Source organism: Onychomys torridus, chromosome 16 (genome assembly GCF_903995425.1).
Source record: "Onychomys torridus chromosome 16, mOncTor1.1, whole genome shotgun sequence".
Lineage (NCBI taxonomy): Eukaryota > Metazoa > Chordata > Mammalia > Rodentia > Cricetidae > Onychomys > Onychomys torridus.
This window is the reverse complement of record NC_050458.1, coordinates 43601322-43628453: the sequence shown is the minus strand read 5'-3', so window position 1 is coordinate 43628453 and position 27132 is coordinate 43601322. Positions and strand designations below refer to the sequence as shown.

Genomic DNA, 27132 nt, shown 5'->3' with positions numbered 1-27132 from the left:
GATGGGAAGCTGCTCCCAGTACCACACAGTACAAGACTGATGTTTGGGTTGGGGATTTAGCTCAGTAGTAGAGCACTTGCTTAACAATCGCAAGGCCCTGGGGTCGGTCCTCAGCTCTGGCAAAAAAAAAAAAAAAAAAAAAAAAAAGACTGATGTCTAATGCTTATTTTCTCCACTGACTTTGATGAAATGGTTTTTGGGGACTCACATGGTGAGGGACTGAGAATCCGACAGGACCCTAAGCCTCTCTATCCAGCAGAACACAAAGTAGTGCCCCACCATCAGCCATGTGTGCCTGCATATCTGTCCCCAAGGGAGTCTCAGGATGAGCCCTACTGGCCCTGGTCCCCACCCCCCTTTAGCCTTCTGAGATGCCGGGTAGCCATTCTTAGACCCCTACTCCTGCAACTGTGGACTAGTAATGCATCATAAACGGAGAGGTTTGTGAGTGGGCCAGCTCTGTGCCACAGTAGGATCCCTGAAGAGTGTAGTGCAAGCTACTCACCCGAGGTGGCATACACCCATTACCTCAGTGGAGGCAAAGGCAAGACTGTGATGAATCTGAGGTCAGCCTGGGCCTCATAACTGGAACAAAAAAAATCATCTAATAAGTAGTAGACCCCTAGGACCCCAGATTTAGCTACGTGTCTCTGTCTCCTGGGGAGATGACAGAAGATGCCCACCTCCACCTTGCACCTGCTGGGAGGCACAGCTAGTGTCCGCACCTGTGGTGGTATTGTATTCCCCGAAATATTGTGCACCCTAATAAACTTATCTGGGGTCAGAGACAGAACAGCCACAATATTAAACATGAGGATAGGCAGTGGTAGCATATGCCTTTAATCCTAGCATTCCAGAGACAGAGATCCATCTGTTCAAGGATACAGCCAAGCTTGGTAATCATGCCTTTAATCCAGGGAGTGATGGCAGAAAGAGAAGATATATGAGGCGTGAAGACCAGAAACTAGAAGCTCTTGGCTGGTTAATCTTTTAGGCTTTGGAGCAGCACAGTTCAGCTGAGATCTATTCTGGATGAGGACACAGAAGCTTCCAGTCTGAGGAAACAGGATCAGCTGAGGAACTGCCGAGGTGAGGTGGTTGTGGCTTGTTCTGCTTCTCTGATCTTCCAGCGTTCACCCCAATACCTGGCCCAAGGTTTGTTTTATTAATACGACCTGCTACACACACCCATGGTTCTGTGTCCGCACCACTATGTAGAAATCACAACTTTGTTGAGCTCATCTACAGCTAGCCCTGTAGTTAAAGGCAGAGAGGACCCTCATGGTCACACCCATGCTTTAATTTTGTTCCTCGATTCCCGCCATCCAGCTCGGGCACTAAGAGTTTCTTACTTCAAGCCACCTTCGTACTTCTCATGCCCTCTTGTCTAAACCAGCGAGCTCCTATGCATACTTCAAGACCCAGCTCAAATGGCCCTTTGTGTGTGTGTGTGTGTGTGTGTGTGTGTGTGTGTGTGTGTCCCTAGACAGACTTGGTCATATCGTCTACTATTCCCTTGCTTTTATAAGAGCATCCTTTGTGCTTGGTCTGAGCCCTGTGAACCTGGCCTTGGCGGCTGCTCAATGAGCATTTCTGAGAGGATGTGTTGGGAAGTAACACATGAAACCTCTCCTGTCCTCTCAGTCTTGGTCCTTCACTGAGGTAGGGTGAACCTACCAGCCTCTGAGGTAACAAAGGCCAGTGTACAGTGTCACCATGGCAACTCCAATGATCAGCTTGGAAGCCTGCTCCTTAGTAACCCACTGGTCCTCTAGGGTATCAGTGTTACTCTATCTGACCCTCCAGAGTGGTTCACCTGGGGAGGTGAGGCAGAGGTAGCTGTGAGGTGGTTGGGGCCTCCATCGCCTCCTGAAGTTACATTTTCCTTTTCCCCATGCAGAGTTGCTTGTGAGTGCCAGGTGCCCAGGCTGCAGCTGCACGCATCTTCCCGCCTCCTTGGCCAGTGCCTCCTAGGACCTTCCTCTCCAGGTCAGTGACTGGTTGTGAACCCACCTTCTGTGTCAGCCAGCGAAGACTGCTCTGACTGGCTGTACCTCTAGGCTAAGGGGTAGCCATAGGGGCATGTCAGGTTGTGATTGGGGATGGGAGACCAGCTATGACCAGGAAGTTAATCTGAAAGCACGGACTTGAACTTCATTTTGACTTTAAGATGGATCACAGGGCCTATCACATGCTGGACACTCACTTTCCTATTTAGTCTCACCTCAATCCTGCTTCCTCTCTGACTCCTATCTTCTCCTTCATGACAGAGGGTAAGCTCCCAGAGACTCTCAATGTCTCTGTGGGTCCTTCTGAAAACACACTAATCTGCTGGCTATGGGAGTGTGTCTTAGCCAATGTTCTATTGCTGTGAAGAGACACCATGACCAATGGCAACTCTTGTAAAGGAAAGCATTGGGCTTTAGACCGTGGCCATTGTGACGGGAAGCATGGTGGCATTTAGACAGATATGTGCTGGAGAGTAGCTGAGAGTTCTACATCCGGACCCACAGGCAGGAGAGAGAGAGAGAGAGAGAGAGAGAGAGAGAGAGAGAGAGAGAGAGAGAGATTGGGACTGGCTTGGGCCTCTGAAATCCCAAAGCCCACCCCAGTGACACAATTCTTCCATCAAGGCCATACCTCCTAAGCCATGTCAAGTAGAACCATTCCCTGATGACCATGCATTCAAATATATGAGTCTTTGGGGGGCATTTCTATTCAAACCACCACATTCCACTCCCTGGACCGCAAAGGTTTGTAGCCATAGCATAATGCAAAAAATGCATTCAGTCCAACTTCAAAAGTCCCCATAGTCTATCATAGTCTCAACATAGTTTAAAAGTCCAATGCTCAAAGTCTCTTTGGAGACTCATGGCAATCTCTTAACTGTAACTCCTGTAAAAATAAAAATAAAAAAACAGATCACATACTTTGAACACACAATGGCACAGGACATAAATTATTCTTCTAGAAGGGAAGGAAGCATAGTGAGGAAATACTAGAACAAAGCAAGAACAAAAACCAGCTGGACAAACTCCAAATTCTGTATCTCTATGTCTGATGTCAAAGTGCTCTTCAGATCTCCAACTCTGTTCAGCTCTGTGGACTGAAACACACTTCTTTCTCTTGGGCTGGTTCCACTCTCTGTTAGCAGCTCTCCTTGGCAGGTATCCCATGACTCTGGCATCTCCAACATCTTCAGGTCTCCAAGGCATTCCTGGCTCCACCTTCACCACTTCATGGAATGGCCTTTCTGCACCTCCATGCAGGGACACCCCTGACACACATCTGGCTTCAGTGGCTTTCCTTAACCATGGAGGGAGATCCCACATCCCCTTTCTTCCATCCTTGACTCTAAAGCCAGAATCACGTGGCCAAAGCTGCGTCATTCCACTTCCTGGTGTCCCCTTTCTCCTTAATCTGTACATTTTGTATTTTGTCTTGTTCAGTTTGCTCCTTGTCATTGTAGATCTATCTAAGACTGGTCACTAATAATCATGAAACACAGTCAAAACTAGACTGGTTTTTTTGATACTTGTAGCATTGCTTAAATATTACATTTTAATATAAAACATATTTATTAAATAAAATTTTGAAATCATGGATTAGAAAAAAGGAGAAAACACTACATGAAAGAGGCAGGATGCTTTCGTCTCAATTTCAAATGGCAGGACCAATATCCAACTAAGCTGGATGCTGGTGGCAGGGTTAACCAGACAGAGAGCACGGAGTCTGAGATCCCTGCCCTGACAATCAAGATAGTTATGGTGTGGGTAGTGCTTCCCCAGAAGATGTGGTTCCCATCTGCCTGCAAGGAAGGTGTACATACAGTATAGTGCCAGAAGGAGAAGGATGAGGAAGAGGAGGAGGAGGAGGAGGAGGAGGAGGAGGAGGAGGAGGAGGAGGAGGATTTGAAGAAGGGTTTTGCTACTTCAGGCCCAGGATGGATATGAATTTAGAATCCTCTTGCCTCAGCCTTATAGGCTTCGGGATTATAAGCATGTGATCCCATCTGGTTCACTTTTAGGTTTGTGAACAACTTGATGGACTACATTGAGCCTCATGGTTGCTAGACTGGCAGTTTTGTTGACATAACTTTTGGTGGGTGGGGTGATGACAATATGGTGCATGTAGGGAGAACATCTTTTCTATCTATATAAATCCAAGTGAAAATTCACAGAGCTTGTAGACTTAAGGCACCCTTACCTTCTAAGAAGTCAAAAGGGCGTGGACTGTTAGGAAAGGTCTTGACTACCAACAGCTAGTACTATCTTCTAAAGCTAACACAAGCTGTTTCTAATCTCTTCACATAACATACTTGCTGTCTTTTCTGCCTGTCTTTGTCAGAGTTCTGTGCGTAGATTAAGAATTTGGTCATCCTAGACTTCATGTTGGTTCACTCGGGGACACTTTTCTTTCTTCCCACTCTGGGCTCTCCATGCTGGTGGAGTGTTACTCAGCTTGTCTGCAGTACTCTTGGTACATTTGAAACACGATCTTTTGTGTTTTTAGTCTGCACAGGGCCTGCCTTTGCCCTAGTTGGATTCTGCCTGATGACAGGATTCAGTGTTCAGAGCATGTTTACAATGATGGAAGATGCACACACATCTTGCAGACAGGGCTCTTGTGTACTAGACTATTTTGAAATCTCTGCCAACACCAATAATCCAAAACTCTTCAATTTAGCCTCAGGCAGACCTTTCAGACAAGGGCAATAGGCAGCCACATTCTTTGCCAAAGTATCACAAGAACAATCTCTAGGCAATTTACTAATAATCTTTTTCTCTGGAACCTCTTGAGCTGTCATAATCTACAGTGTTCTTATTCAGTGACACTGTCTTCCATGCTCCTTCTAGTATGGCGCATTATGCCCTACTTAAAACACTCCACTGCTTTCCTAATCCAAGGTCCCAAAGTCCACATTCTGTCAACAAACCAGCAAGGTCAGGCCTGTTATGGCTGTACCTGGTGCCTGGTACCAACTTCTGTCTTAGTGTTTTATTGCTGTGAAAAGACACCGTGACCATGGCAACTGTTATAAAGGAAAACACTTAACTGGGGGCTGCCTTATAGTTTAAAGGTTCAGTCCATTGCCATCAAGACAGGAAGCATGGCAGCGTGCAGGCAGACATGGTGCTAGAGAGTAGCTGAGAGTCCTATATCTGGGCTGAAGGCAGCAGGGAGAGAGAGAGAGAGAGAGAGAGAGAGAGAGAGAGAGAGAGAGAGAGAGATTGGGTTTGTCTTTGTCTTGGGTTTCTGAAACCCCAAAGTCCACCCCAGAGACACACTTCCTCCAACAAGGCCATACTTATTCCAACAAGGCCACACCTCCTAATTCCTGTCAAGTAGAGCCACTCCCTAATGAGGAAGCATTCAGATACATGAATCTGAGGGGGCCATTCCTGTTCAAACCACCACAGAGCGCTAATATGAGTTGTAGCGGTCAGCTCTTGCTGGGGTGTAACAAACCGCACCCCAGCATTTAGCATCTTAGAATGCTGCTGTTTCTGGTCTCACAGTGGGTTGGGAATACAGGGACAGTAGTGGTGGGTCCTGTCTCGGTGTCTCTCCCAGGCTGCAGTTATGGACTGAGACTTTGGTCTCAAGGATCCTTCCCCAAGGCCTCTTACATAGAAGAATGAGCTCCTCATAAACTGTTGGGCAGAGGCTAATTTCTCTACACGATGCCTTTCTATGTGGTTACTGGCCTCTATCAGAGCCAGGGAGGCAAGAAGAGCTTGAGTGAGCATGTGAACAAAGACAGAAGCTCGTCCTTCAAAACATGGAGGTGACATTCCTCAGTTCCCACCGCAGTCTGCTGATTTGAACAGACCACTAGGTCCTGCCTGCTTCAAGGGGCGTGGACGACACCTCGAAGCAGAGATTCCCTGGGAGCCTTTGGGCCTGTCCACAGCAACACGTGTCCCTCTCACATGGATCACACTTGCACACGTCTTGAGATCTCTGTCAGCTCACCTGATGAGGAGTGATGACAGAGAACTGGAGAGTGGGCGAATTGGCGTCCAGGCATGGGTGGGGCTCCGGTGCAGCTCTTCACAGAGTCCACCACCAGTGATCTTCCTGAAGTCACCAGCTTCTGGGAAGTACCAGGCACAAGGGATTCTGCAGACGCTCCTGTTCAGAAAAGAGGACAAAGGAGACACACAATGTCGCGGGTCCCCAGTGATGCTGAGTCCCATAGACATCAGATAGTCCTTGAACTGGCTTCAAAGCAGGGAATGATTCTCCCTCGCTCATAGTCCTGCGCTGTGAACTCACTTCCAGGCTAAGTGATGCCTTAAACCTTTGCTCCATGGTGTCTGCTCATTCCACACAGTCTGCATCCACACAGGGCTTTGCTGACAGTTCGGTAACACGCTGTACAGCCCGTGAGTCACTCTGGACAGACAGAGGCTCTGTCTTCTTTATCCGAGGAAGCTCCAGGAAGAGCATCTGTGAGGTGTGCCCTTCATGCCCACCCAGTGGTTCTCAGCCTTCCTAATGCGGTGACCCTTTACTGCAGTTCTGCACGCTATGGTGATCCTCAAACACAAAATTATTTTTGTTGCTACTTCGTAACTGTGATTTTGCTACTGTTGTGAATCATAATGCAAACATCTGATGTGCAGGACAGTCTTAGGCGACCCCTGTGAAAGGGTCATTTGGCCTGCAAGGGCTTCATGACCCACAGGTTGAGAAACACTGCCTTAAAGAGTCCTTTGTATAGCTGAAAAAAAAAATGTTCTTATCTCCTTATCTTCCCACAGTGTTAACAGGTTGTACATTTCACTGTTGGCCTTCTCCTGAAAGCACTTTGAATCTTTTCATGTGTGTGTGTGTGTGTGTGTGTGTGTGTGTGTGTGTGTGTGTGTGCATATCTATGCATCTATGTGTGGAAGCCGGAAGTCAGCCTCCAGGAGCCTTATCTCAGGGGCCACCCACCATTTTTTTCCTCCCCTGACTGGTAGATCACCAAGGAGACTAGGCCAACTGGCCAGGGAGCCCCAAGACTCTTCCTACCTCTACCTCCCTGACTCTTGGATGACAACCATGTGCCACCATACCTGGCATTTTATATAGGCGCTGGGTATGAACTCAGGCCTTTCATGCTTATAGCAAGCGTGCTACCAACTATACTGTCTCCCTAGTCCCCGGAACCGTTTCTTAGTTGTACATCTTTTGGCATGTGTAAAGAATAAATATATTTTTCTTTAAAAGAAATGTCATTTTATTTATTGTACACACACACACACACACACACACACACACACACACACACACACACGTATGTGTGCACTAAGGTGCATAGTGGAAGCCAGAAGACAACTTGTAGGAATCCGTTCACTTCTTCCATCATGTGGGTTTCAGGGATTGAACGCAGGTCATGTTTGTTGGCAAGCTCCTTTACCTGCTGAGCCAACTTGCTGGCCCAAGTATGAGAACTTTCAAAGCCTGGATCCTTTGTGTTTCATGGTCTTTCCCTACAAGCAGCAGGAAGGATGAAGCTGTACCGAGTCCAGGCATGGCTGGCTTGTCTATCACATCCCTCGGTTTGCGGCTTCAGCGTCTCCCTCCATGTCACTGCAGGCAATGGTGACCAAGTTTCTGCCGCTGTCTGTCAAGGAACCTTTTCCCCTAAATCCTCCTGATGGTGTCTCCCTGCCCAGTGTGCCCTTGATAGCAACATCCATCTCTTGGTTCCTGCTCATCTGGTACTTAAGGCAATGGAGGATTTTAATACTCTGCAGCCCAACTTCCTCCTGGATGTACTCACCGCTTGGTCCAGTACCTCTCCATAATAGTCTCATTTGTTTGTCCTGGCAACATCCAAATCTTAGTATCAAAATGCGTGTTGGTGAGAGATTGCCGTACAACACACCAAGAAAGCATAGTGGCTTCAAATTTTCAAAAGTCCTAGTTTTTTTTTTCCCCAAAGTGTTTTCAGAGGTCCCAAGTTATGGTCCCACAGTTTCTATGGCTATGAAGACACCAATTAGGAAGGTCTCATGTAGAAAAACTCGTGTCGAAGAGATGTGTTGAGGAGAAAGAATGTGGGCTTATTGAATGACCTGGAGGAAACCAGACATGAAATGTCTTAAGAAGCATCTTCCAGGGCTTCCGGGAAGAGGAAGTTGTTGGTATGTGGTCCAGTTACTGTCTGCATTCAGAACACTTTGCCTAGGAGCCCCAGCCACGCACCAGAAGCAGGGGGCTATTCCTCATGGATGGCATCCTTTTGTCTGAGGTCAGGGTATTCCAGTCAGCAAGTTTTCTGGCCAGAGCATAGACATGAAAAGTGAGAGTAGGAGACACAGTGTGGGCAGCACAGGGCCACTGATGGCCACAGCACAGGGCCACTGATGGCCACAGCACAGGGCCACTGATGGCCACAGCACAGGGCCACTGATGGCCACAGCACAGGGCCACTGATGGCCACAGCACAGGGCCACTGATGGCCACAGCACAGGGCCACTGATGGCCACAGCACAGGGCCACTGATGGCCACAGCACAGGGCCACTGATGGCCACAGCACAGGGCCACTGATGGCCACAGCACAGGGCCACTGATGGCATGGCCACAGCACAGGGCCACTGATGGCCACAGCACAGGGCCACTGATGGCCACAGCACAGGGCCACTGATGGCCACAGCACAGGGCCACTGATGGCCACAGCACAGGGCCACTGATGGCCACAGCACAGGGCCACTGATGGCCACAGCACAGGGCCACTGATGGCCACAGCACAGGGCCACTGATGGCCACAGCACAGGGCCACTGATGGCCACAGCCTGCTGCACCGTGGGTCAGGTCCTGTGGATGTAACGTGTCACATGGACCGAATTTTCAGGGTTGGCTGGAAGAGAGTACAAGTTCTTCCAGGGACAAGGCTCACTTGGTTCTTTGAGGACACTGGGACCTGGGGTCTGTGCTCCTCAGGAACTGCTGGCCAGAGGCTGCCTCAATCCTGCTTCTGCATGGGTCGGCTTTTCAAATGGCAGGTCAGAGCAAGCCAGCTGGAGAGAGCCAGGGAGAATACCAGTAAGGCAACTGTCATGGACCTAATCCTGGAAGTGTCAGGATTAGAAAGAAACACCACTTTCATGACATCATTTTGATCAAGAAACAAGTTGCTGGGTCCAGTCCATACTCGAGGACTGACCGGCCTGTGAGCCCTAGGGATAGGGTTCATCATATCAGAAAATACGCAATTACAAATGATAATTTTTATTTTGTGGTGCTGAGGATTGACCCAGGGCCTCATGCATTCTAGGCAAGTGTTCTCCAACTGAGCCTTGGCCCATGTAATTTAGTCAAAATTAGTAAGGAGTTTTGACTAATAACTTTGCAAGGGGATAAAATTGGTCTGGTTCCTACCTGATTTGCAGTTATCAGCCAATCAGTTTGCTGGGTGATCTAAGACCAGTTACACACACACACACACACACACACACACACACACACACACACACACACACAGAGAGAGAGAGAGAGAGAGAGACAGAGACAGAGAGACAGAGAGACAGAGAGAGACAGAGACAGACACAGAGACAGACACAGTCTCTCCTCTCTCTCTCTCTCTCTCTCTCTCTCTCTCTCTCTCTCTGTCTCAGCCTTCAGAGACCCTTTGATGGCTAGTTTTGTCAACTTGATATATCTAGAATCACCTGGGAAGAGAATCTCACTGAGAGGTTCTTTATTTAGCTCAGACTGGCCTTTGGGCATGTCTGTGGGAGATGGTCTTGATTATGTTCATTGATGTGGGAAGGCCCAGCCCACTGTGGGTGGTACCATTCCCTGGGCTTGGGTTCTGGACCATATAACAGTGGAGAAAGTGAGCCAGCTGAGTAGTAAGCACACGGGCATTCATATCTCTCTGCTCTTGACCGTGGGCGGGATGTGAGTGGCTGTTTTCAGCCCCTGCCACAGTGACTCTTTCCTTCAAGGATGGACTGTAGCATAGACTTGTGGACTAAAAGAAATGCTCTTTTCCCTAATTGCCTTTGTCAGGGTGTTTCATCACAGCAACAGAAATTAAACACAGCAAGGTCATTCTTCGGCTCTCCCTTGTTGCTTCTGTTCTGCCCCTCCCTTATTTGGAAGATGCCATCAGGCCAGTCTTCTCTGTCCCGACATTACTACCTTCGTAGAAACTGGAGGAAACGTAGGGAGCTCCCTATGTGCTCAAAGGAAGGAAATAGAAATAAGGAAATGATCCCTTAGGAGAACAAGACACAGGGGCAAAAGATGCAGAGCTGATACCCTTGGGTCCTGGGTCCCTTTCCAGGATCTCCTAGTGAACTTCCCTCTCCTTCGGTGGGTAAAATGGGCTTGGGGTGAGGCTCTACCATGAGTCCCCTGGGTTTCATGCTCCCCTCACCTCAAGATGCCATGTTTTAAGCTGTCTTATGCAGGGGCCATGTGGGAGAAACAGGCAGCTCAGGAGTGCAGACCCTTCATCCCAGCATCTGTGAAGGACTGTGTGGCAGTGTTTAGTAGAGGCAGGTACCTCTTGTGATGACAAATGACAATGAAGGTTGAGGCAGTGGTCCCACAGCCAGGGCCTCCTGGAGCTGGTGGAAGAGAGGAGGAAGAGATGGGAGGAGATTAGGAAAGAGTAAGAGAATCCCAGTTCCGTGGCTCTGTGAGAAAGGCCATGGGAACTCAGGTGGTGGCCCTGGCTAACCAGAAGCATCGGTGATTGGCAGGAGGTTATGGGACCTGGGGTGTAATGGATGCTGAAACAGCAGTGGCGGCTGCAGTGTAGCTGGATCTCTGGGGTCTCCCCGATCAGTTCTCAGCTGTTATCCCTTATGGAAACTGTCACCTGAAGCCACTCAGTGTGGGTTGCTTTGTCTACAGGGCCAAGCTCAGAAACTGTGGGTCTCAGAGCCAGAATCCATGGAGCTGGGCCACCGACCAGGTAGGATGGGAACACTACCTGCCGAGCCAGGCTTCGGGGGGGGGGGGGGGTGGGTGGAGGTGAGGGACTCCCTTATCTCCCTTGGTCTTGCTGAGGCCTCCAGATGGAATGGCCTCACTGACCCAGGATACTCTAAGCACAGAAGAAGCTGGAAGAGCTTTGGAGCTTCTCTGGGTTAAGATGGGGTTGTTGGAGAACTTGGCAGTCACTTCTATGCACCCAAAGTGCAGGGCTGTGAGAATATGGGCAGGGATGATGTATGTGGGCTGGAGTTGGTGGCAGAGAGGGTGTGCATCTATGCTCTGGGTATTGGGGACAGAGATGCCAGCTTCGAAGGGGAAAGGAGCCTTATGCAGGTGTTACAGAACCAGATCAGCTCTGGGAAGGCTCCTCCAAGTGTGGAGGACCAGCCGCCACTTTTATGACCCAGGGAACTCTTGAGCAGGGAGAAGTGGGAAATATTAGCTAGAAAGAGAAACCTAGATGACGAGAGGAAAGACAGAAACACAGGACAGCCTCGGGAGGGCCTGGGTCCGAACCCGCCAACCCTGAACTTTATTCCAAAGGGCTTTTTATAACAATATCAAGGGGAGGAGCAAAGACCTCCCCCTTGCTCAATTCAGCCAAGTGTAGACCCTTCCAAACACCTGATATTCAGGACCATGGTCCAATCATCCTCTTTATGCAGACCTGCTGGGCAAAGCCACTAGGAAACCTAGGTGGGCTCCAACACCCAACATAGGCAGGGATGGCAAGTGGGTGAGGGAAAGTACATCAGGAGCATCATCTGCCTCCAGCTTCCCAGTGACCCCAGTCACTCCAGTTGCTATTTTAAATCCTTGGGTTCTGGACCTTTGCTGGGGCATTCTGATTCAGGAATCTGTATTCTTAGTGAGTGTGAGGGGCATTTTGATAAAAAGGCTAGAGTTAGAAAATTCTGTTCACAATCCTTCCATGCTCATGGTAGTAAACAAAGCAGGGCTTCCTTATTCTGTCCATCTGACTGATGAATGAATGATCAGAGGTGCAATGGGATTTTAGGAAGGCCAGATGCAGACATCCATTAATCCATCCATCTGTCCATCCATCCATCCATCCATCCATCCATCCATCCATCCATCCGTCTTAGTGAGGGTTTCTTATTGCTATAAAGAGATACCATGACTATGGCATTAAAAAAATTATTTTATGTGCATTTGTGTGAGAATGTCAAATCCCCCTGGAACTGGAGTTACAGACAGTTGTGAGCTGCATGTGGGTGCTGGGAATTGAACTGGGGCCCTCTGGAAGAATAACCAGTGCTCTTAACCACTGTGCTGTCTCTCCAGTCCCTAAAGATTTTTTTTTCATGATTGAATGCTATATCTGTATGTACACCTTTATGCCAGAAGATGACATCAGATCCCTCTATAGATGGTTGTGAGCCACCATGTGATTGCTGGGAATTGAACTCAAGACCTCTGGAAGAGCAGCCAGTGCTCTTAACCGCTGAGCCATCTCTCCAGCCCCCGACAACAACTCTAATAAAGGAAAACATTTAATTGGGGTGGCCTGCTTATAGTTTCAAAGTTTCAGACAATTATCATCATGGTGGGACATGGCAGCATGCAGGCAGACATGGTGCTGGAGAAAGGAGCTGAGAGTTCTACATCTTGATCCTTAGGCAACAGGAAGTAAACTATGACACTGGGCATAGCTTGAGCATAGGCAACCTCAAAGCCCATCCCCACAGTGACACACTTCCTCCAACAAGTCCATACCAACTTCAACAAAACTACTACTCCTAATGATGCTACTTCCTATGAGTTTATGGGAGCCAATTACATTCAAACTACCACACTATCCCATTCATCCAACCATCCTCTTCATTCATCCATCCATCCCATTCATCTCATCCCATCCATTCATCCATCCATCCCATCCATCCATCCATTTATCCATCCATCCATCCATTCACCCACCCACCCATCCATCCATCCCATCCATCCATCCATTTATCCATCCATCCATCCGTCCATTCACCCACCCACCCATCCATCCATCCATCCATCCATCACCCACCCACCCATCCCATCCATTCACCCACCCACCCATCCATCCATCCATTCACCCACCCACCCATCCATCCATCCATTCACCCACCCACCCATCCATCCATCCATTCACCCACCCACCCATCTATCCATTCATCTATCCATCCATCCATCCACCACCCACCCATCTATCCATTCATCCATCCATCCCATCCATCCATCCATCCATCCAAGAACTCTGTTCTTGGAGCTCAGGAACTGGCTGACTCTTTTCCCTCTTGTCACCCTAGAGCCTGCTCCACTGCCAGACACAGAGTAGAAAAACACACAGTGGACAAATGGATCTCTGCTGAGTCCAAGAACACAGGACACACCCAGGCCTGAAGTGCTACTTACTAGCTCTGAAGGGAGGCAGAAGACTAGGCTGTTATTGTTACTTCATAATGGCTCAGCAGAGGAGGCAACCAGGAGGGCAGGCTGGGGACTCGGATCCCTGAACCTTGGATTGGAAAGGGGTCTGGGTGGAGTTCAGCCCTGCACTGGCTTTGTCTTCCTGGGGGCAGGTGAAACTTCAGCCGACCAGGCAGGTGCTGTGTATTCACCTCGGACTCCTGCTCTTGCAGCCTGAGTTGTCCCTGAAGGCCCCACTGCCTGGCTGCTGGCTGCTTTGGGCAGAACCCAGAAGTGGGGAGGGAGGGCCATCTGGCTCTAGGAGACAGTTTCTCCCTTTGCCTTTTGTGGGTGATAAAAGGGTGGGGACAAAGAGTGGAGGAAGATAGGCAGGAGGAAGTGGGGAGAAATGGGTAGAGAGCCTAGTTTTCTCTGTGCCCTCTCCCTGGGGATGGTGGGGGGAGAGGGGTTCTCAAAGGGGCAAGAAAGTCACAACAGTGAAGCCTGATGTTTGTACCAGCCTGCCCTAAAAACCTGCCTGGTGGCCGCTGAGCAGCAGGGTAGCAGCCAGGGTCTGTGAAGTAGAAAAGACCATTTCCTCCCTCTCTACGGTGTGGACTGGGTCTCTGAGTTGCAGGGATGTTTTTTAAACAGCAAGTTTGAATGCAGCATGAAGTTGGATTTCATTTATACACAAAAGCCAAACAAACTGTCTGTTGTAGGCTGGAAGACTCTTCTGGAATACTTAGGAGGGGGAAGCTAACCAAACATTTCTAGCTGGCTCCTGGGGCTGAGGATGGGGGCAGGCCATGATGGGCATGAGGACTCCTGTAGTCAGAACGAGAGGAGAAAGGTGTCTTTGCTTGGATGAGGTGTTGGTGTTTCTCATGGTCAGACTCTACAGCCAGCCACTTGTCTTCTCCCTTACTAAAGGACTCACATGTTCTGGGTACCTTGGGTTATTGTGGAAGGCCTGAGGCTGGCCCCCTACATGGACTTCACCTGTGAGACCCTCTCCCCTTATCTAGGAGGAGAAAGGAGGTGTCATGGAAGTCATAGTGAGGCAGAAAGGAAAAACCCAGGGCTGTGAGGATGGACTGTGGGCATTGTCAGGTGTTGAGCAGAACTGGTACAACCAGCATGGGGCCAGTGACAGGGTGTGTGTGTGTGTGTGTGTGTGTGTGTGTGTGTGTGTGTGTGTGTGTTTGCGCATATGTGTGTACTTGAAGGAAGGGTCTGATTTGACTTTGAAGAAAGGATGGTGGGCAGTGGAAAGATGGCTCAGCAGTTAAGAGCCATAGTGCCATAGTTGCTCATCCAGAAGACCCAGGTTCTATTCCCAGTACCCACATGGCAGCTCACAACTGTCTGTGACTCTAGTACTTGGGAATCTAACACTCTCTTCTGGCCTCTGTGGGCACTGTATGCATGTGGTACATCAACATACATGTACATGCAGGCAGTATGCATAAAACCCCCATATTCATAAAATGAACACCCATATGCATAAAAATAAAAATAAAGGTTAAAAACAATTAAAAAAAAAAAAAAAAGGATTTCCCCAACAGGTAGTGGAGCACCCTGGCTGAGGCTGAGAGATGGAGTGTCTCAGGGTGTGCAGGTAGGGAGGCAACTGTCCTGTTTCTGAGCCAGGGAAGAGAGGAGAGGGGGTCCACAGGATGAGGTTAGCAGTCCTGCTGATACAAGGAGGTTTGGAGTAATGCAAGTGGGCACGAGGAGAGGGAGCCATTCGTGTCCCTGAGATCCTGGAGGCGGCTGGGATGGATGGCAGAAGAGGTGGGGGATGGGGAGCAAGGACCGAGGCTCCCGACCCCATTCTGGCACTTTGCAGACCTGAAATTTGGCCAAGAGTCATCTCTGCCACCCCCAGGCCTATTGGAGTCATAAGGGTTTGTTGGGGTTCAAAGGGAGGAAGGGAACTTACCAAAGTGAGCCAGGGGACACCAAGGCCAGATCTCAGGCTTAAGGCCATGCTGTTAGGTCTAATTAAGGCTGGACAGGCCTGAGTCAGAGCCCCTGTGGTCATAGCATTATGGAGACAACCCTGCTCTGTGGAAATCATCTCACTGACTTCCCTCTGCCTTTTCTCTCTCTTCTCACCTTGCCTTGGCATCCTGTGATGTCTTCGCCCCATGCCCTTGTCTGTCTCTGGCTGTCTGGCTTTTGTCTACTTAACCTCCCACTGGTTTCCCTTTCCTGCTTCTGCTTCTCACACCCATCTTGTGCCTTCCTGTCTCTCTCCGCCCCTCTTCCCCCTGCTCAGGTACGACCACTTTGACAAGGACCCACCCAAACAACAAGGAGGGCCGGCAGGACACGGACTTGTCGAGAGCGGCCCTTGGCAACTTGGACAGCTCCACATTCAAGCACCATCCAGGGCTCTCCCAGAGCCCCCGAGACAGCCCCCTGAGCCAGGGCCACTTGGAGATGCCACCTCCGCCGCCATCTCCTGCCAGCAGGACTTCTCTGGCCATGGGCTCACAGCCTGAGGACCTGAAGAAGGGGGCATCTAGATCCAGCTCGAGAGAAGCCAGGGAGAGCTCAGAACAGAGGACAGTGCCTCTGAGCCAGAAGGACAGTGTCATTCCTGAAAACATCCGCCACAAGTTTGGGAGCAAGGTGGTGGACCATCTGGTCTCTGAGGAACAGGTGACAAAGCAGAGAGGTGGGAGACTAAGGGTGGGAGAGGGTTGTCTTGGAGACTTAATGAGGGTTCAACACCCATTCCTGGAAATGGTCCCCATACTGTTAGCAGCGTTTACTGAGACCTGTTGTGCATGGGGCTCTGTGTGCTCTCAACCCTTCGTGTATGATGGCTATGAGGAAAGAGGCATTGCCACCATTTCCCATGAAGTCCAAGGCAAGAGGGGCTAAGCAAGTGAGCCACATCTACCCAGCCGCATGGGATGAGGATCTAGAGCGGGTTCTAGAGCCCTGGCTGCTACTGAGTTTTCAGCTACAAGTCTGTTGCTTGCATTAGACATTTTTGATCCGGACACATCTCCTAAGGGGGTCAGCATCTGTGGAAGGACTGCACTTACTGGGTATCAGAGACCCAGATTTGGATCTATTTCCCCAGTGGCTCTATTTCCAAAGGCCAGGTGATTCTTGTTAAATTGCTGGTTCTATCCTTCGGTCTCTAGATCTGCACCCAAACTGTTCAGGCTGATAAATCCATGGCATGCATACCACAAGTCTAGCGCGATTCATGGCAGACATGATAAATCAATCCTGGCACTCTTTCCTACCTGCTCTATTACTCTAGACAGCCATTACCTATCAACTGGCAATTGATTCACCTGCCATTTTTAGTCAAAGGGTAAGCTCTCTTCCTACTCCGGTATTCTGAGACATATGTTAAGGCCACCATTTCAATTCTTGTAGCAACTGCAGTCTGTGGTCAGGGGGGCAGTGGTTATTGCTTCCTTTTAAGCAGAGGGTAACTGGGACCAGGAGAAGTGTTGTGTGTGTTGTGTGGACTCTTCTACAAGGCCAGTAGATCAATGCAAAAAAAAAAAAAAGACTAAGGGTCAGGGCCTTCTGGGCTTGCCTTCACATGTCATTTCAAGGTACAACAACCCCACCCATCAGATACTCTCAGGGCTTGGTCACAATCTCAAGTGTCCCTCCCTACTTGGAGGGACTTGTTCCACTGGAGATGGGTGTGGTCGCTCATGCAGCTCTGTTTAGCCACCATTGGCCTCTGCATCGCCGTTTCCAGGCACAGGTCCCTGGTGCCACCAAAGTGGGAAGCGTCTGAGCTGAAAGCTACTTGCAGGCCCTCTGGTTTGCCTCCCCCCACCCCACTGTTTTACAAGCCGAGAAACTGAGGCTCTAAGATCTGCCAAAGTCACCAGGTGCTTTGTCAGAATTGGGGCACATATTCAGGTGTCATGAGCTCATGACTCACAGGCCCAGACTTGCTCCTTGGGGCCCCAGTTTCCTTCTTGACGTGAGGAAGAAGTTGGCCGCAGTGTAAACTGAGAAGTTTGGCTTGTGGGATGCCTTGGTAGTAAGTCACAAGTTGGGGGCCTGGGGTTCCCCAGCTGTGTGAACTGGGGGAGTCTGACCTCTCAAAGTCCTGTTTCCTCATTTCTAAAATGGTGGGGACAGGCTCACCCTATGAAGATGCTCTTCCTGATGGTGTATACAGTAAGAGCTCAATCTGTGTAGAATCATTGCCCTGATGGTGTACACAGTAAGAGCTCAATATGTGCAGAATCATTGCTATCACTTAAGGCTTTGCTTGCTGGGAGGAGGAAATGAACGGGGAGGTGCACAGTTAGCCCTGGGGGATTCAGTCTGCAGAGGAAGGCAGGGTAGGAGGGAGAGGACGTACCCTTTCCTGCCCATCACTTGTCTCTTGTACTTGCCTCCTCTGTCAGGCTCGAAGGGCCATTGGTGAAATCTTTGAGGGCCAGAAGAGGTCAAGCTCATGGCCCAGCAGGACCCAGAGCCCTGTACAAATCTCCTCCATCTTCGCAGACTACTATGACCTGGGCTACCACATGCGGTCCAATTTGTTTCAAGGTCAGATTAAAAGGCAAAGGTGGGGCTGTGAGCATGTGTGGTCTAGAGAACATTGGAGACAGAAGGCCTTTGGGGTGTCCTGGACCTTAAGGCCCAAATGCATAACCCCACAGACACTCACTTCACAAGCACCAAAGGCATCCTTCATGCTGTCTTGTCCTATGAGGATGCCAGGACCAGCTAGTTCCGGGCAGGTGTGTCTTTACTGTGCAGGTGATGCAGCCTCTCTTGGCAGTAAAGTCCCCCCACTGGACACCTCTGCTTCTCTAGCCTACAAGGGGGAGGCCTGGGTACCCCTGATCTGACACCTTTGGTGATAGTGGCAGTATCAGCTTTCTTGGGTTCAAAGGTCAGCTTGGCCACTCCCTGGCTAGGGATGACTATGAACAAGGAGCCTTCACCTCTCTGAGCCATAGCCTCCTCCTTGTACAACCAGGTTGATAAAGACAGTGCGTGGCCCTTATTGCCTTGGACAGGATTCCAGGATGGGAGTCAGGGTGACGGGCCATTCATTAATTTTTTTCTGGAACCTGGTGGTGGCATCACCTAGAGAAAAGGACAGGTGGGTTGGAGGGGTGCCATTTCTAGAAGGATGATTTGGCCTGTCTGATCCTGTTGAGCTCTGGGGTGCCATGAGCTTCATGTCACAGTTGGGCTTGCAGCCAAGTACTCAAGACCTGTCTTGTGGAGAGAAGTGGGTCTCACAAATACGGTCCCTAGGGGGTAACAGGATCCCCAGGCCTCTTCTCGATTGCTTAGATGGGGTACAGTGAGCAGGCAGGGGTCCTCTCAGCTGGGCTCACTTTAATGGCCCCCCTCCTTTCAGCTGTCTCCAATGCTCCCAGGGTCTGGCAGGCCTCTTTTTCCTGGCGTGGGTCCCTGTCACCTAAGGAACCAGACACACTTTGGAAGGCTCTCTGGGTTTTTCTTTGAGCTTGAGGAAGAGGTGGTGCGGGAGGAGGGGGGCTAGATCAGATCAAATTGCTCTCTCTTTCGGAGCCTGGGATTCTGCGTTTTCTCTTTGAAATTGGTCACCGTAGACTTCTTACCTACAGCGTTATAAAATGTGTACACGAGTATACAAGAATACTGTTCTTAAGAATCCATGTCCCCCTCGCTCAGCCCAGGCAGAGGAAGTGTGCTAAGGGTGAGCAGGAACCAGCTTCTGCCAGCTCTCGAAGCTAGGCTCACAGGGGGCCATTGTTGGATTTTCCTGAAGTGACTGGCATATAAATGGTATCTTCAAACTAAGTGGGAGTCGTCTGGCACCAAAATGAGGGCTTTGACCTGCAGTAAGTACTCTAAGCATGTGACTGTCAGTGGTCAGTGTCCATGTCAAGGGCCCCCTACAGGGAGGGATTCACCCTGGCACTTGTGGATGGAGGTGGTGAGGTGAGGCTGCATTGGGGCAGGGGAGAGAAGCCAGTATGAGTCATGGATTTTAGAAAGTCTTTTCCAAGGGTGGTGTAGGAGACTAAGTGAGTATGGGAGACAGAGGAATGGGCTTGCTGGACTTGGAGGAAGGATTGCTCCAGTGCCGTGTGAAGGAGCTGTGGGACCGGATAGGGCAGACACAGGGACAGCAGTGAGAAAGGACTGTAAACATCCAGGAGGGGACCCATGATGGTGGCCTGGTATGTTTATTAGCCTTCTGTTATTGTAACAGGAGTGCCCAATATAATCAACTTATTAAAAGGTTAACCACAAGCCGGGTGGTGGTGGTGTACGCCTGTAATCCCAGCACTCGGGAGGCAGAGGCAGGTGGATCTCTGTGAGTTCAAGGCCAGCCTGGTCTACAGAGCTACAGAGAAACTGTGTATTGAAAAACAAAAGCAAAAACAAACAAAAAAAGGTTAACTGGGTGTGGTACATGTCCATAATCCCAGCACTCAGGAGGCAGAGGCAGGGGGATTACTGTGAGTTCAAGGACAGCCAAGACTACCTGGTGAGTTCTAGGTTAGCCTTGGTGATGAGAATAAAACACGTTTTCAAACAAGCAAAAACAAATAAAAACCAAAAACAGAGGGAAACTTTTTCGAGGCTCGTGCATTTGGAGGTCACCTGGGCTATGATGAGTGGCTTCTTGTCTTTTGGGGGGTGCTGTGGTGAGGCACAACATCATGGCGGGGAGTGTGTGATGGAGCAAAGCCCTTTACCTCATGACTGAGAAGTGAAAAGAAAGATAAAGAAGGCAGGTCTCATTATCCCATCGAGGTCCCCCTCACCACCCAGTGACCTGAAGTCGCCCAGGAGACCCTACCTTGGTTTCTACCTTCCCAATAGTGCAAACTGGGCATTAAGCATTGGACATTGGCCTTTGGAAGACATTTCAGGTCCAGTTGTTGTGCTGGTGCAGTGCACATCTGGATGGCACTGTGTGCCATGTGGTGGCAGCTCAGGAGGACGAAGGTCACAGCCCCAGGCACAGGAGTCTGGGCATTTGTGTAAAGGTGGGGGAGCAGTGGATCAGACAGAGCAGGCTAAGGAATGGACTTGGGTGTGACAATAGGATTAAGGTTTATTTCAAAGCAATTGACCGGAGCAGCCTGAGGAATAGCTGCCTGGATGTGGAGCTGGAGCCTTCCGGGTAGAGCGAAGCAGAGCTCAGGCTACGCTGAGTCATGGACATAATCCTGTCTGCTTTCCCAGGCTTGCTTTAAGCCCTTAATCCACTTCAAGTCCAGTTCTGTTGGCAGTGAGAAGATTCCTTTCTGATTCCCTTGCGTGGAGTATTTATCTCTCCAAGAGTTCCATCTTCCCCCAGGGACACGCAGGTGTCTGCCCTCCAGTTCCCACATGCAAGAGGCTCTGGTGTTGTTGACTTTTCTTTACTCTTTGGGGACCTATCACCAGCTCCCAAATAAATTACACAGAAACTTATTCTTACTTATGAATGCCTGGCCTTAGCTTGGCTTGTTTCTAGACAACTTTTTAAAAATTCTCCCATCTATCTTTTGTCCCTGGGCTTTTACTTTTCTTTATTCTACATACCTTTCTTTCCTTCCTGGCATCCTCCTCTCCTTTCCTCAATCCTCCCTTTTCTGTTTATTCTCCCTGCCTGGCAGCCCCACCTATTTTTCTCTCCTGCCTAGCTATTGGCTGTTCAACTTTTTATTAGATCAGTCAGGTGTTTTAGACAGGCACAGTAACACAGCTTCAGAGTTAAACAAAGGCAACATAAAAGAATGCAACACATCTTTGCATCATTAAACAAATATTCTACAGCATAAACAAATGCAACACACCTTCAACTAATATTTTACAACACTCTGGTTCTCTTCTCTATCCAACTGGTATTTCACTGTGGTCACTGAGATATTGTAAGGTGTCTGGGAACACATACCTTCTCACCCCCAACACCGCCACCACTAAGGTCCTGGGTTTCTAGGTCCTTCACTGTTTCATACCACTTTTAGGATCACTCAGATAATTTCCATGAAAATCCTCTTTGGGTTTTTGATTGGGACACATTGACTCAGTGGATCAGTTCAGGGGCAATTGTCAGTGTGGTACTAAATCATTTTCTAATTTATCAATGCACTATACAGATCCTTCGATTTGAATCTTCCTTCCGTATTTTGTAATTTGGGGTAAGATATCTCATTTTGCCGCTTATTGCAGATGGATTTTTTTCTTTGTTTTTGTTCTGAGAAAGGATTTCATTATGTAACCTAGGCTAGCCCAGAACTCAAGATGACCTTCCTACCTCAGCTTCTCAAGTGCTTGGGGCATAAACCACCGTCTCTGTTGTAGAAGGTGTTGTAGAAGGTATTGCCTGGGGCTGGGGATACAGCCAAGCGGCAAAGCATTTGCTCAGGGTGTTTGAGGGCCTAGGCTCAGTCTCCAGGATTACTTTACTATGCAATGGTCTATGCACCAGTTATTTTATCCATTTGCCTATTTATCTATTTATAGTGCTGGGGTTCAAACCCAGCTAGGTAAATACTATCCCACTGAGCTATATTACTGGCCCAATCATTTCTTTTGTATATTAACCATACCTAGAAGCTCATGTATTAATTCCAATAATTATAGATCTTTTTGAATAATAATTATAGTCAGATGACCACACATATTCATAAGCGTCAATATATTTGTATCTATCTATCTATCTATCTATCTATCTATCTATCTATCTATCATTTATATGTATATAAAATTTTGTTACTGGAGGTTGGGTAGTAGCTTCATGAACACTAGATAAATACTCGATCTGAGCCTTCTTTTTCCTTGGAGACAAGGCCCTGCTAATTACTCAAACCAGCCTTGAGTCCACTCCTGTCCAGGTGGGCCTTGGACTTATGATCTTTCTACTCTAGTTTCCTGGGGAGCTGGGATGACAGTTCTGGGCCTAGCATTCTGGTAAGGGAATTTTGAAGGTGCTTTTTATTGGGTTTAGGAGGACCCCTTTATTCCTAGTTTGTTTCCCCCTTTAAATTCTGAACAGATGTTGAGTTAGTTAACGACCTGCACTGCTGACTGATGAGCCCCCAGGTTCTTTTCTCATTCACTTATATATGCAGCAAATCACACGAACTGGTTTTTCTCATGTTAAGCCAGACTTGCTTTCTTGCAAGCTCCTGGCGGGTGAGAGACACTGTCTCAAAATAATAAGATGGATGGTGATGGAGGAATGACAGCCAAGATGGCCCTCTGGCCTCCAAGTATATACAAACACATGTGCAAGCCCCCACACACGTACATACACACACAGCTGCACACCCACACATGCATACACACAGACATCCCAGCTCAATTGGAATTGTGTAGCTACCACAGATGGAGGCTCCAGAGCAAGGGAGAGTACCTGAGTCTGGGTCTGGCTTTGGCTTGGACTGGCAAGCACCTCAGCCCCCAAGGACAGGATTCATGAGGAGGAGGGGCATGGTCCCGCAACAGTACAATCACTGACTTTGCTGCTAGGGGCTGAATGAAGTGTGGCAGGGGTTTGAAGCCAAGTCCTGCTGTCACCTCGTGCCCCACCCCTGCTGTCTGGTGTTTGGGGGTGTTCTTGGTGCTTCTCCTGTTGGTACTTGAGCATGCACCCTCTGAGAGCATGGGGGTAAGACTCATCAGGGTCTTGGGGTTGCAGCCCACTCTACTGCCTGTGGCTGGTTCACAGAAGCATGGGGTTCCCTGTACTGGAGGCACAGCTGGCCCACATGTGCTCTGACCCATCAGCTCAGGCTGACGTCTGTTGTTCTGTCATGGGGTCCCCCAGACTCTGAGGTGAGCCATAAGCTCCTGAAGTAAGTTAAGCCCTAATCTCATCTAATTAGATTTATTCTGAGAGGTGAGAAGGTGGCTTTATCTCTGCCTCGGGAATCTAAAAAGCCAAAGCCTTTTAGACGATGCCAGCCACCATACATCTGATCATTTTACAGCCTCACCTAGGGCCTGCTTGCAGGTTCTGTCCAGAGACTTCTGTGTGGTAGCTTTGATCCCCAATTGTCATCAGGACTGAGGACTTCGACCAAATCTCTAATTCACTTTCTTAGGTAAACCTTGCAAGCTGTAAACACCAAACTTGCAAATGTGCTTTGCAGAGTGATTTCTAGCTTGGTGGCCTCATCCTCAGAGAATATGGCCTGCAGGAACTTGGCAGGTCCACGGATGTTGCTGGGACCTGCTTCACAGACCAGACCACCGCTGCTTTTGCAGGCTTCCTCACAAGCTTGCGGATCTTCTTTTGCCTAGAGGCTCGGTGTTTGCCTAATAGGAGAGGCCTGTTGATGACTTCTGCACAAACCCTGTCGTTCTTTATTATTACTCTTTGCTTGATCTATTGATTAGTGAATGACGGATCTCTAAGTCCTTCCCGATGGTAGCAGGCTCTTCTCTTTTGATCTTGCTGTGTCTATTCAGATGCTTGCAATAAGCAAGCTTAGCATCATGGCGCTAGCTCAAAGGATTAGCTCTCTCTCTATATATATACACACACACATATATATCTTAAAAAGCATTTTTTAATGTGTATATGAAGGGGTGGGACACACACACACACACACATTATGGCATGCCTGTGGAGGTCAGAGGACAACTTGCAAGAGTCTGCTTTCTGCTTTTACTATATGAGTCCCAGGGATTGAACTCAGGCCATGGACTTGACGGCAAGCACCTTTACCTGCTGTGCTATAGTGCCAGCCCCAGTATTTTTATTTTTCCTACTGCTGTTGACTTACAGGGTATTTTGTCTGATATAAGTGTAGCCGGGCCAGCGTGTGCTCAGCTGACATTTGTCTGATGTATCTTTATCCTCTCCTTGGGCGTGGGGGTGTCTTTTTTTAATGTATGCTTTAAATAATATAGGTTTGGAAATGATTACTCTGACAATCTGTTCTCTGTAACCAGTGAGTGTAGTCAGTTCTTATTTCTGTTGCCGGTGTATTTGGGTTGACCCATGCTTTCTTTGTGTTTTTGATTTGTGTTTTTCTTCAGCTTAAGAATTTTTTTTTTTTTTGCAGGGGGTGTGTCCTTTTCCACAGTTCCTCTTCATTTTCTACTTATTTTTGACATTTTCAGGTGCATCGCGGACAAGTCCTCATGGGAAGGCATGAGGTATCCTCAGCCGTCTCAGGACAATAGAAGGCTGTTTTCACTCTCCTTGCCTCTAGAGCTCAGGGCAATGTCCACCTGTTGTAAAGTGAAAAGGTTGCGGCTCCCCTGGCTGAGCCCTTTAACCTTGTAGCTGTGGGGTTTTGTACACTCTGCCTCAGTCTGTGCTCCAGCAGGGCTGATTCAATGAGCAAGTTCCTAGGAAGCACCTAGAATTATCCTTAGCTCCTGGGAAATCTTCACACACAGCAAGTTGGGGATGTGGCTCAGTGTAGAACTCTGACCTAGTGTGGTAGGTGCTGTTCTTTTCTGTCACATTGATTGGACTGAGGTCAAGAAGATTAGTAAACAGGCCTCTGGGGTGTGTCTGGGAGGCAGTTTCCAGAGTTATCAACTTAGTGTGTGTCAGGGTGTGGAGGGAGGGGGGAGGGATGTAGGGGAGGGGTGGAGGAGTGGAGGAGTGTGGAAGTAGGGTGGAGGGGTGTGGAGGTAGGAAGGGGTGTGGGGGTAGGGTGGAGGGGTGTGGGGATAGGGTGGAGGGGTGTGTGTGGAGGGTGGTACCTTCTGTGTTTCCTGGCTACCATGGTGTGAGCTCATTTCCTCTCACACCCTTCTGGATACCTTGAACTGAAACCTCTGGAACCATGGGCCAAAAACACCCTCTTTGCTCCCTTCAGTTTTTTGGCTCAGGTATTTTGTCACAGTGACACAGAAACTGGTCGACATGGAGACTGGTTCCAGAGATGTGAGCTCCTTGCTGTGACTAAACCTGAGCATGGAATTCTGAAACTAGTTTGTGGGAGGAATTTGGAAAAGTTAGGAGTTTTGAACTAGAGACATCCCAGAGAACTATGAGCTCAACTAAAGGGTGATTCTCGAAGGAGCTGAGGGGCCAACACCACCAATGAAGATGTGAACAGTGGACTGTTCTGGTGTGTTCAGGAGGGAACAAGGATTCTTTGGGAATTGGGCTAAAGGCCATTTGTGCCAGAGTCTGACAAAGAATGTGTCTACATTTTGTCCATGTCCTGAGACTTTGTGGGAAGTTGAGTTTAAAAATGGGCTTAACCCTCCCAAAGCTGAAAGAAGACCCTATCCCCTCATGTGGGTAAATAATCCGAAGCTCAGAGAGGTTAAACACAAGCCACACTAGGCCCTCCCACTCTCTGTCTCTTCCATCCCTACCACCCACAGAGGAAACTGACACTGAGATACAGCATAGGGTGCCGTACCTTCAGTGACTTGGGGATTTCTCCATGGTGTCTACAGGCCCACCCCAGGAGACGAAGAGCCTCATGAAGGCTTCCTACACACCAGAGGTGATTGAGAAATCAGTGAGGGATGTAGAACACTGGCATGGCAGGAAGACGGATGAGCTGGGTAAGTGGGAGCTAGGCTGAGGGGGCGACCCTCTCCTCCATGGGCAGGGGAGATGGCTGCAAGGTGCAGAGCCGGAGGTGGGGTCCTGGGGGTGGACTTGAAGAGGCATGGGTCTACAGACACTGGGGGCTGGACCTCCTAGAAGCTACTGTCCCCAACGATGGTTCCTCCTCTGCTCCTTGCAGGACGGTGGCACCGGAAAAATGCTATGAATATGAACTTGCAGAAAGCGCTGGAAGAGAAATATGGGGAAAGGAGCAAATCCAAGAACAAGTAGTTGACAGGACACTGGAAGGAAGCTCAAGGAGAGTGCTGCCAATAAAGAAAGGCCCGGTCGGAGCCCTGCCCGTGTGCTGCTTCTCTCTGCGCTGGGATGGGAACCCATGAGTGGGTCTGGAGGAACTTCAGCTGGGGAAGGCAGATGCTCTGAGCAGCTAGGATTCCAGGACCCCCTCCTCATGCCTTCCTCTGTGACCTCAGGAAGAGTTGGGGCAGTTGAGCCAGTGTGCCCTGGGTCACAGGTCCTCTACTGTTAAGTTATACCCTTCATGTGGCCCCCAGCTGATTTTACCTGTTTCTAGATGTTTATTCCTCTCACATGAACCCACAGACTTCAGAGGAATTGGCCACATCATCCACCTCGTCTAACCCAGGAGTAGATCTTATGATTCTCCCATATGCACAAAGTGATTGGTTCAGACGTGGGCACGCGGCTCAGTTTGGGCCAGTGAGATGGATGGCAAAGTACAGGTGTGAGATGTTGCCTGGTAAACACCTTTCTGAGCTGGACATGCAGCAGAGTATTTGTTACTCCCAACATACTGAATGAAGAGTCAGGAAGGCATGCAGACCCTCTTGGCAGATATTTAAAAACCAGAGGAACTGTGGGCAGCTCAGCACAGTCTGTCTTCCTGGACCTTGTAGAGGTCACCCAGTTCTGGACCACAGTAGGGATGGGTACTACTGCCGGGTTGGTTTTCACACCTTGATGAGTACCACATCTGAGATGGTACCACAGATGGAAAGGATACTATGGATGGGATGGGTACCACATCTGAGATGGAACCACAGTGGGAAGGATACCAAAGATGGAATGGGTACCGCATCTGAGATAGTACCATAGTTGGCATGAGCATCTCATCTGGGATGAGCCCTGCAGCTGGGATGGGTACCACAGCTGGGAGGATCATTGTAATTATAAAATATGAAAACATCAATAAAGATGGGTACCACAGCTTTTTGAGTACCGGTGCCATCATGAACACCACAAGTAGGATGGGTACCACGGCGGGAAGAACACT

The 27132-nt window shown here is 49.1% G+C and overlaps 1 protein-coding gene across 1 annotated transcript; it reads left to right on the top strand.

The window, feature by feature from the left end:
* The first annotated feature begins 1497 nt into the window (after positions 1 to 1497).
* Positions 1498 to 27052, top strand: Tex33 (testis expressed 33). The gene is made up of 6 exons (XM_036208875.1): positions 1498 to 1989; positions 10862 to 10922; positions 15630 to 16015; positions 17752 to 17896; positions 25721 to 25831; positions 26017 to 27052. The coding sequence occupies exons 2-6, from the start codon at positions 10901 to 10903 to the stop codon at positions 26106 to 26108; spliced, it is 756 nt and encodes a 251-aa protein (XP_036064768.1). The 5' UTR covers positions 1498 to 1989; positions 10862 to 10900; the 3' UTR covers positions 26109 to 27052.
* Positions 27053 to 27132: the final 80 nt, after the last annotated feature.

Bases quoted from the DNA above. Each gene is read 5' to 3' on its own strand.
- Tex33 (XM_036208875.1), top strand. From the start codon at position 10,901: ATGGAGCTGGGCCACCGACCAG. The intron at 17,897-25,720 runs GTCAGATTAAAA...TGGTGTCTACAG, and splicing joins GCGGTCCAATTTGTTTCAAG to GCCCACCCCAGGAGACGAAG. The intron at 25,832-26,016 runs GTAAGTGGGAGC...TGCTCCTTGCAG, and splicing joins CAGGAAGACGGATGAGCTGG to GACGGTGGCACCGGAAAAAT.